This window comes from Dermochelys coriacea, chromosome 13 (assembly GCF_009764565.3).
Source record: "Dermochelys coriacea isolate rDerCor1 chromosome 13, rDerCor1.pri.v4, whole genome shotgun sequence".
NCBI lineage: Eukaryota > Metazoa > Chordata > Testudines > Dermochelyidae > Dermochelys > Dermochelys coriacea.
In genome coordinates, this window is record NC_050080.1 from 38795581 (window position 1) to 38806457 (window position 10877).

Here is a 10877-nt window from a genome sequence, read left to right on the forward strand (position 1 = left end):
CAGCCCTGCCGGTGCGCCCCCGCCAGTGCCCCTCACTCCTGCCCCGCAACCCCCTGCCCCACCACTGGCCCCCACTCCCGCCCCACAGCCCCCTGCCCCACCGCTGGCCCCCACTCCCGCCCCGCAGCCCCCAGCCCCGGGGCCCCCTGGCTCTCTCGTGGGCCGGCTCCCCGAGGGCAGCAGCCCGGAGGGGGCCGGGGACAAGCAGCCGGTTTCTTTTCCAGCCGAGAGGCGCGTCTGTGTCTGAGAGAACCCAGGAGTCCCGGCTCCCAGCCCCCGCGGCAGGGAGGGAACCCAGGCGTCCGGCTAGGGGCCGGGTTTCCGGGCTGGGCTCTGTGGCAGCCAATGGCCGGGCCGGTCCCGCCCCCCAGGCCGCGGCCTCCAATCCCCGCCCGAAGGGGCCAGGCCGAGCCGAGCCGAGCCGAGCCGGGCAGGGATCGGGATGGTGCCGGCCCGGCCCTGGCAGCACCGCAGGGAGGGTGAGTTCGGCCGCCCCATCGGCGCTGGCCTGGGTCAGCCCCTTCCCCTGTTGTGTCCGGGCTCCCTGCCCCCTCCCAGGAGAGAACCCAGGCGTCCGGGCTCCCAGCTCCTTCCCCTCCCAGGAGAGAACCCAGGTGTCCTGGGCGCCCTTAAAGGGCCAGTGCAGGGGAAGCCCCGCCCCCTGAGTCTCCATTACCCAGAATGCAAGTGGAGCAAAGTCCCAAAACTTGGGAGGAAACTAAAATCGGAGGAGGAGGGAACGTGTGAGTGGGGGGAGGGGCTGGGGGTTCTTGGGGGCAGAGGGGTGGCTTGGGGGGGAACCCCGGAGAGAAAGAGGAGGGGGATTGTGGGGGGTCCCTGGGGGTTGGGGGATCCCAGGAGGAGAGGCTGAGGCATGGGTCGGTGTCGCAGAGAACCCAGGAGTCCTGGCTCCTAGTCGTCGTCCCCCCCGTTCTAACCCCCTGGACCCCGCCCTCTGAGAGCCAGGGAGAGAACCCAGGCGTCCTGGCTTCCAGCCCCTCCCCGCCATAACCCACCAGACCCCGCCCCCTCACAGTAGGGACAGACCTAGGTGTGGCTGGGGGTCTCGGAGGGCGTAGGGGGCTAGAAGGGGGTCGGAGGGAGCTGGGAATTGGTGAGGAAACTGTCTATGGGGAGGTCGCTGGGGATGGGGAGTCTCTGTGGGGTTGGGGGAGCTGGGGGGTCTTGGGAGAAGTTGGTGTGGGGGTCTCTTGGGGAGCTGGGGAGAAGCTGGAGTCAATGGGGAGTCTCTGGGGGAGGGACTGGGGAGAAGTTGGGGGGTTGGGGAGGTATCTGGGGTTTGGGGGCCTCTGGGGAACATCTGGAGAGTGGGGGTTTCTGGGGGAGGAGTTGGGGTTGTGGGTGTCTGGGAGGTGAGGAAATGGTAGGGTTGGAGTTGGGGGGTCTCTGGGGGAGGAGTTGGGGTTGGGTCTTTAGCATATTAGGAAGCTGTATTCACTTATTTTACACAATTACCACATGGTGGAATTTCTGGGCAGTTCCCTACTAATTGGTCACTGCTGACGAGGCTGATTGGCCAATAACCACCAGGGACTTGCTGGATTTCGGGTGACAAATGAGGATGCTCTTTTCTGGAGGTGGAGACGGGGCACCTATAAGATCAAGGCCCTGTGAGGATGTCTGGTCACCCCCGGATTGAATCTAATTCCTAGTTTTTCAGGTTTATTGGGCTTTGTTTGGCCCATGACCTGGTAATTGCTAATCACTCATCTGTTATTTCCGTAACGAGGGGCCGTCAATTAATAGTGGAGTGGTAACAAATAGGGGCTAATTTCAGGACTGGTGAGTTCTTGGCCCAGCTCAGTGAGCAACAGAAAGACTCGATTGGCCCCAGTGATCTTGTTAATGTAGGGTCTGGGCCACTGTTCCCCTCAATGTGATTGAAATGTAGCAGTGCTTAGTTACTTTAATTAGATTGATTGGTTTACTTTAATGAGCTCTGTTCTTTGGGGGACAAGAACTGTTGCTGTACATCTGCTGCATGTTAGGAGCCAGGACTCCTGGGTTCTATCCCTGGCCCTGGGAGAGGAGTGGGGTCTAGTGGTTAGAGCAGCGGAGCTGGGAACCAGGACTCCTGGGTTCTAGCCTTGCCTCTGGGAGGGAAATGGGGTCTAATTTGCCAAGCATAGTCAGGCCCACCCCTCCAATCAGTGACATTTCTCCGTTTGTCTGCTGATGACCTTTGAATGCTGCATCCAACCGAGTCCAAAACGTCCGGAAATATGGCAGGCATTGGTGGAGAGAACCCCATCTGCTGGAGTGAAACCCGGAGACGCAACAAATACTCTCACGCTGACAACCTGCTCAGCTGACATCGGGTACAAAGTCTGAGATCCCAGAGCAAGCCGACGGTTTTAGGGAAAGTGGTTTATGACCGTTAGTATTGCTAAAAGTTAGAAAACCAGCAATGGCTCCTCTACTTAGAGCTCTAAAGGTACGTAGGTTGATAGTTTGTGTGCTCCGATACCACCGGGTTGTACCTTACGTACATTCATGGTCCTAGTTCCCCTGGCTGCATTGCTCTTCTGCTCGTCCACAATAAGGATTGGTTGATAAACCTCAAAGAATGTGGGCTGGAACCGGACTAATGAGGATTTGTAGAGGTGACAGCCAGTTGACACACTAAATCATCCAGTTTGGATCACAAGCCATTCAGTTTACTCACTGTCCCTCTATTTAGTCTTAATAACATGCATTGGACTAAAGCGTATTTTCCAGTCTGGATTTGAAGAGCTCAAGATATGGAGATGCCACTTCCCTTGGCTGTTTGGGCCAATGGTTTTCTTCCAGAATTGGGGCTGTCTTTCCAATCGGAATTTGGCTGCCTGCCGCATTCAGCTGTAGGTTTGGATTCTGCCTTTTTCTGCTAGATTACAGAACCCTTTGGCACTGGGTATTGGTATGTAGACACCATCGGAGAAGGTGGAAGAATGGACAACATTCTTCTAAAAAATTGGATTCTCCAGTGCTCCGTCCTCTGGTCATTGGCTGAGCTGAGGAAGCCCTTATGTAGGAGTGCTAAGATCTGATTTTGAATTTTCTAGTTCACTGTCTATCGTGCCCAGGACCAACAAGCAATCAGCAGCAACCAAAGCAAAGCGTCAAACCGCGTGGCATCAACGATGTCTGCAGACTGAGGTTGCGCTGCGTGCCGTTAGCCAGGTGGTGGAAGACAGCGCCTGGTGTCACAGGGAGAGCGCCAGAGGCTAGTTCATGCCATGGAGATGGCTCTCCAACAGTGGCTGCAGCGGGACCGTTGTTGCCATGCCACTACCTGTGCCTTGGAGACGTTGGTCAAATGCGCCAGTCAGTTGGTAGCGCAGAAAGCGTGCCAGCAGCAAGCTCGCACCATGGAGATGCCTCTCCAATGCCAGTGGCAGCTGCAGGGCGACCTCTGGTGCCAGGTTATTGCCCGCACAATGGAAACGATGCTACAAAGCTAGCGGCATCTCTTGGAAGAGCAAGAGCGTCATGCCATTGCCTGCACCACGGAAATGAACCTCCACCATGAGCAACATCTTCTGGAAGACGAAGCTGGCTGTGCTGTGGAAACTTCAGCCGAAGGTGCTGATAGATTGGCGCCACGGGGAGAATGTTGCTTAAATGGCCCTTCCATGGAAACCTGGCCCATCAGTCACTTACGACGGCAAGCAGCCAGATGCGATCAGGAAGAGGTTGCCAATGCAGATCCATCTCAAGTTGATCACACAGCTCTAGGGTGCAGTGAAGGCCAGGGACGTTGGGAGCGATTTCTTGGAGCGGTCGGAGCCAGGGCCTCTCGGAAGCAGCACAGGCAATAAGCCATTTGCACTTAACTCAAGGGGCCAGCCGAGCTCGGGGCTCGTTAGCCTACTTTGAAGTGCCAACAGCCATGCCAATTTTCGGTAGGGTGGTTACAGTCACTCCTGCCTAGAGCCTCCCTGGCAGCGTGGAAGTGGATCGGCCACAGCATTACAGAAAGACGGAGAAGCAACCAGCGTGGGGTTGGGTAACGCCCGGCACCCAGCCTCCATAAGTGAAGAAATGCACGACCCTCCAGTTTCCAAATCACCAGTCAAATATTTTGTGGTATTAGTGACTAATTAGTAATTGGTCAATTATTTAATTAGCTGATCAATAATCAAGCAATTCTTTCCACAAGCTAATTATTTTTTTAACAGTTTGACTGTTTAATTGTTAACCAGTCGGTTCATCCCGGAACAATCGTTTCTAGAAGCTAATTGCCAAGTAATGCAATCGGGGTTCGCTTATTTCTTAGCCAGTAATTACATGTTAAAACGAATTGCATTATTAGTAATTGTGTGTCTTGTCCTAGCATCTCGGCGGCCTTGTCACAGACACACAAGCACCCAGAAAATTTATTTTAAGGACCGTTCGGCTACGTCCCTAGCTAACGACTGACCCAAAGACATAATTGACCCTAATTAGCTAAGGAAGGTAGGAGCTGGTCCCTGAGTCCCCTGAAATACGATGGAAATGAATTCCTGTTTCTTTCATTTCATTATTTGAATGTTTCCGAGTTCTTTGAGGCAAGAATTGTGCTGTGTGTTTCCTGCCTGGTGGGGGGTGGCCGCCAGGACTCCTGGGTTCTATCCCCAGCTCTGCGAGGGTAGCAGGGTCTAGTAGCTTAGGGAAGGGAGGGAGCTGGGAGTCGGAACTCCTGGGTTCTATCCCCATCCCTTTCACCTGCATGTGTCTCTCTTCTCAGGTCTCAGGCTCCCCGGGGGGACGTGGGGCTGACAATTTGGGGTTCAGACCCCCTTACGGCAGGTAAGAGCCTTCGCTCCTCATTGCTGTCTGGGCGGGGGAGGCAGCAATCACCCCCAAACCACCCCCTGGGGGGAGGAGACTGCCTGGCTTCCCATAGACCTCTGGGGCACCCCATACCGCCCTCCTTGGTGTCTCCTGCTCATTGTGTCTCGCACTCTCTCTCTCCCCACAGCTGTCCCCGTGGGCCGGCCGGCCCCGGAGCCCCAGGCCAAGGACCCCCCGGTGGCGGGGCCAACCATGCCCCCCAACAAGGAGTCACCAGGCTGCCCCGGCTCGCCAGCGGCCCTCATCTGCCTGCCGCCCATCTCGGAGGACCTGCAGCTGGTGTGGACCCAGGCGTCCCAGACCAGCGAGCTGGACGGCCACCAGCCGCTGCGCCAGGCCTTCAGCTACTTCCCCTACCCCAGCCTGGCCGACCTGGCGCTGCTTTGCCTGCGCCACGGCCTGCAATTGGAGAAGGTCAAGGCCTGGTTCATGGCCCAGCGGCTGCGCTGCGGCATCAGCTGGAGCGCCGAGGAGATCGAGGAGACGCGGGCGCGGCTGGCCTGCCGCCAGGACCGCCCAGCTTTTGGGGCCCTGCTGGCCCCCAGCGACCCCCTGACGCAAACTGGCAAGGCCCCGGGAGGCAGGGAGGCCCCCGCAGCCGCCCACCACAAAGCCAAGCCCCAGGAATTCCCGGGGAGCTGTTCGGCTGCGGCCCGGGGGCCCCCAGAGCAGGGGAGAGCTTCTGTGGCCCCCCAACCCAAAGCCAAAGAAACGCTGACGCCACCCCCCAGCCTTTTCCCCACACCGCCCCCTCCGTGCCGGGCCTGGGCGGATCCTCCGGCCAGCGCCAGCCACCCGGACACCGCCTGGGACCTCAGCAAGCCCTGCCGGCTGGGGGTGGCTGATGCCGCGCCCCCCTCCTCTGGAGCCGCCGCCAACGGGGCCGAGGCATGGGCCCGGCCCGGCCACCCCCACGGCACCCTGGAGGCCCAGCGGCAGCGCAAGAGCCGGCGGAAGAGCAAGGAGCAGCTAGCGGTGCTGAAGTCATTCTTCCTGCGGTGCCAGTGGGCACGGCGGGAGGATTACCAGTGGCTGGAGCGGATCACCGGCCTGCCACGGGCAGAGATCATCCAGTGGTTCGGGGACACCCGCTACGCCCTCAAGCATGGGCACCTGCGGTGGTTCTGGGATAACACCGTGCCCCCCGCCGCTGCCCTGGAGCCCGGGCCCCGCACGGACACGGGCCCGCTGGAGCGGTACTGGGCCGCCCGGCAGCAGCTGCGCCAGGACGACCTGCCAGCCCTGTGCCGCGAGTCGGGCATGGGGGCCCAGCAGGTGCTGAACTGGTTCTATTCCCGCTCGCCCGAGCCGGCTGAGGTGGTGGTGTGCCTGGGCGAGGAGCCTGAGGATGAGGACGAGGAGGCCGGGCTCATGGTGCAGGACGACGGGGAGGAGGAGGAGGACGAGCCAGAGGAAGAGGACCTGGGCGCCCAGGGATGAGGAGCTTCAGAGACTCCCGGGAGGGCGGGGGTTTTGACCCATGCACTGGGGCCCTGCTCTGACTAGTTCCTCCCTCTGCTCTAGAACCCAGATCTGGGTCTTGCATCTAGTTCCCCCTCCCTCTTCAGTCCTGGGCCCCACATTCCCCCTGCCTCTTCCCAGCTCTAGAACCCAGGTCCCAGGTTCTTTTCCCTTTCTGTTCTGGAACTTGGTGTCATGCGGTTCTGCTTCATAGATCACTGTTGTAATTTTCTCTCCGTGCCTCAGGTTCCAGATCTGGGTTCCTTCCCCACCTCGTCTTGGTGCTCTAGAACAAAGTACTGATTCCTCCCTGTTCTAGACTCTAGAATCCCATTCCCCCCTCTGTGTTCTAGAATCCCAATCACGCCCTGGTCCCCTTCCTCTTCTAGAACAGAGGGACACCCCCAAGCTCTGCCACAGGCCCTAGAACCTGGGGTGCTTGATCTAGAACCCAAGTGTCTGGTTCCCTCTACTTTGCTCTAGAACCCAGGTACCATTTCACTCCTGGTCCCCAACTCTAGAATCTATTTGTCCGGTTACTGGTTTGCGCTCTAGAACCCAGTACCTTCTGACCAGTTGTCTGGATTCAGGTATGCTCCCTTCTCCAGACTTCCCCCACCGCTCCCCCTCCTTCAGGCGGCTAGAGTCTGCCCTGGTTCATCCCTCCCCCCCCTTCTAGATCATGTTACAACCCTGTCCCCCAGAGACACTTGTGTGGAGGGAGCCGGGAGGCGGCGGGAGCGGGAGCTGGTCTGTCGGGGACTCCCTGGGTTTGGTTTTACAAACTGGGTAGGAACGAGGGCACAGGAAATGGGGCAGCGGAGAGCGGGCGCGGGACTGACTTTCCCTGGCTGCTGTCGGTCCTTTCTGGAGTTGTTAATTTATAACGCCCTGCTGACGGGAGTTAAAGCAAGGTTTGAAGTTGAACCCCACGCCTGTGGCCTGTGTCTGATTGGGGGGGTCCGGATGGGGGGCACGGGGAGCAGGGCTTTGGTTCATTCATTCACTCATGTTCTCAGTTCTTGGTTGGTAGCTGGCGCACGTCAGTGGGGGTGGGTCTCCCATCTCCCCTTCCTCTCTCCTCTGGATTCCTGGTCACTCGTTTCCTCCTCTCTTCCCTCATTTCCTCTTCCCCACTCCCTCCTTCTCCTTCTTTGCCCAGCTCCTGCCATCCCTGTTGCCCCCTGGCCCCACCCACTCCCACTAGGGCTCTGGGAGGTTGGCGTTCACCCTCCCAAAACCCACCGTCAAACCATCCAACCCTTCCCCCAGCAGAGCCCCCAAGGGCAGGGGAAGAGCGGCTGGGGGGGCGGGGAATCGGGTTACATCCCCCCAGGGTAAGGGGCAGGGGGTTACAGCTGAGCCTCAGTTCTTTTCCCCCAAACATGCAATGCCTCAGTTGGAAAAGCCCAACATTTATTGTCAACCTGCGGGGGAGTCTGGGCTCCAGTGGGGTGCCCCCAAATGTCTCTGATCCCAGCTGGGGGGGGATGGGGACGGGGATAAAGGGGGGCTGGATGGGAATTGTGTGACACCCCCACCGCCAACAGCTCTGATCCCAGCTGCAGGGTGGGGATAACGGGCCTGGCCCTGGGGCTGGCTGTGTGGGGAGGCAGGTGCATGGGGAGTTGAAGGAATGGGGACCCTTGGGCTGGGCCAGCGGGGGCAGTATGGGGGGGCTGTTAGGGAGTGTGACAGGGTGGGGAGGCTCCTCTGGCTGTACCTCCCACCCCAGCACAGTCATTCCAGTCCCTAGGGGGCTGCAGGGGCAGAGTCCGTTGGGTGCTGGGGAGCCTGGGCAGTTTCTGTGCCCCACATGCTACAGTTGGGGGGCCTGGCTGGCACTGGGGGGCCTGTGGGGAGAAAATCCTAGTGAAGAGACAGAACAGCCCCTAGGGGGGAGGGTCGCTCCCCTCTGACTCCTCTTCCCTCTGAGCCCCCCCCCTCCCCGGACCCCTCTTTTGGGGGCTCACCCCCTTCTGAGGCCCCCTCCCCGAGACACCTCTGTCTAGGGTGGTCGCCACCCTCTGAGCTCCCCTCCCTCAGACCCCTCTGTGTGGTGGGTGACCCCTTAATCCAGTCTCACTCACCTGCCATGCTGGGTGGGGGTGAGCTGGGGGGTGAACCTTAGCTGCGGGAGAGAAGAAATAACCCAGAATGCTGCAGACAGACATCCTAAGTCTGAGCCCCCCAGCCCACTCTGCCCCTGAGTGCCCTCCAGCTTAACCCCCAGCCTGTTCAGCCCCCCAGCTTGACCCCTACCCTGCCCACCAATCCAGTCTCCCCTGCCCCCCTCACCTGTATGGGTCTTGGTCTCTCTGCGCTTTGGCTTCCCCGAGGGGTACCCCTCTCTCTCAGATCTGTTGGACAGATGGGAGGGGTTAGTGGGGCAGATTGGGGATGCTCTGTGGACCCTGCTATGGGCTGGAAGGGGGATCCCTGGACTTCTCATTCCTATCCCTCCCCAGTTATCCCAGGACTGGGTGTGGGGCTGGCTGGGTTGGGGGGCCTGGCTGCCATTGTGGGCCCTGTGTCTCATCCCCCTGACTCACCTGCAAAGATGCCCAGTGCCAGCGGGGGGGGGCCCCGGCCCTGCCCGGCCTCGCCCTCCACTGGCCCCTGCCCAGGGGGGCGCAAGGGGAAGGTGCCCAGCCCGGGGGTCTGGGTGGAGGAGGAGGAGGCCCTGGGGGGAGAAGAGAGGAAGTTAGGGGAGGGGGGAAGAAACAGACACCCCCTGGGGGAATCTTAGGTCCCAGACCCCCACAACCAGAGAATCCCAGCCACATAGACCACCCCCCACCACCACTGGGTAATCTGAGTCCCAGAGACCCCCCCCACCTGGGGCAATCCCAGCCCTACAGCCCGTGCCCCTGGGGATGCGGGGCACCCCTCCAAACACACTCACCAGTAGGACAGGCTTTGGGTGGAGGCTGGAGACGGGGTGGCTGCAGAGCAGAGGGCAGACAGTTCAGGGGGGTATCATGGATTTGGAGGGGGCCTAGCCCTGAGAAGGGAGTTGGGGGGCACTGGGGTGTGGTGCTGGAGTGAAATTTGGCAGGGAAAGGTGGGGAGGTGGGTGGGGGGCAGCCATGGCTCTGAGGCCTCATCCCTGTGAACACAGCTGAGCCAAGCGGAGGTCAGTTCTCAGCCTGCTGTGGGGCTTCCCCCCGGGGCCTCTGAGCTAGCTGGCCCCCCAGTCCTCTCACCGATGCTGGAGCCAGTGGGGGTCTGGGCAGCTCCTGCAGCCTGCTGGGAAAAGGAGAGATGGAGTAAGTCAGAGTGGGGTGCTCGGGCATGCTCCCCCACAGCTCCTGTGGTCCCAGGCACCCATGTGGCCCCCAACTCTTGCACGGCCCTCATGCCCCCCCATAGTCCCCAGGGCCCCCCACAGGCCTCCCACTCCCCAAGGGGCACGTATGTGACTCACCAGCCAGCTGGGGGCGCTGGAGAGGCGGTAGGGGATGGACTCCAGTGAGGAGGAGCGGCTGTGTGGGGAGAAACCTTGTTACATGGGTCACGGGGGGCACCCCCTGCATGGGCACATACACAGCAGGGCTCAGCTTTGCCATCAGGGGGCACAGACACACACACACACCCGCAGGGCTCGGCCCCACCAGCAGGGGTCACAGACACACACAAACACACACACCCGCAGGGCTCGGCCCCGCCAGCAGGGGGCGCACACACACACCCCTCCCGCAGGGCTCAACCCCGCCAGCAGGGAGCACAGACACACACACCCCCGCAGGGCTCAGCCCCACCAACAGGGGGCACACACACACACACACACACACCCCCACACACCCCGCAGGGCTCAGCCCTGCCAGCAGGGGGCACAGACACACAGACACGCACACTCACCCGACCACTTGGCTGCAGAGCTGGGTGCAGGGCCGTGGGGCACCTGCGGGGAGGGACGGGCATTAGCTCCAGTGCCAGATGAAGACAGGGAGTCCAAAGCCCCACACCCATTCACACACCCACCATCCCCCACTGCCCTCGCATACCCATTGCCCCACTGGTACCCCTTGCAGGCCCACCACCCCACAAGCACCCCCGGCCCTGGTATGCCTGCTGCCTGTGGGCACTCTTGGACCTCATATGCCCACCACCCTGTGGGCACACCCAAGACCCTGTGGGCACCCACCACTCTCACACACCACTGCCCTGCAGGCATCCCTGCCCTCACGCACCCACTGCTCCGCAAGACCCCTCAGTGCTTGCACACCCACTGTGCCACAGCACCCACCTCACGTGCCCAGCATCCCCGGCCCTCACACGCCCATCGCCTATGGGCACCCCCACCTTTGCACACTCACTGCCCCCACCATGCCTTCACACACTTGTCACATTTGTTCTTTTTCAAGGGGGCTCCCTGGTGCCCCCCCGGGGTTCTCCTTACCACTCTGTGAGGGGGAGGTGATGCCAACCGGCCGGGGGGTGCTGCCCCTGCCCAAGGGAAAGGGACACAACTCAGTGCTGAGGGGATAGGGGCACCTCCAGTGCCCCCAACTCCCCATCCCTACCCAGCACCCCACCCACCCTACCCCCGCTCAGCACCCCACTCCCAGTGCCCCCAA

General features: G+C 60.7%; 1 protein-coding gene across 6 annotated transcripts; it reads left to right on the forward strand.

Moving 5' to 3' along the window:
- The first annotated feature begins 281 nt into the window (after nt 1-281).
- HOMEZ (homeobox and leucine zipper encoding) lies at nt 282-7542 on the forward strand. 6 transcript variants are annotated; one of them, XM_038369323.2, is made up of 3 exons: nt 282-479; nt 4730-4791; nt 4964-7542. In XM_038369323.2, exons 1-3 carry the CDS (start codon nt 346-348, stop codon nt 6274-6276), a joined length of 1509 nt encoding a protein of 502 aa, XP_038225251.1. In that variant the 5' UTR covers nt 282-345; the 3' UTR covers nt 6277-7542. The 6 variants fall into 6 exon arrangements, with proteins under 6 accessions (XP_038225251.1, XP_043352164.1, XP_038225252.1 ...); XM_043496229.1 differs by having other exon boundaries at nt 400-479; nt 4337-4791; XM_038369324.2 differs by lacking the exon at nt 282-479 and adding an exon at nt 522-743.
- Nucleotides 7543-10877: the final 3335 nt, after the last annotated feature.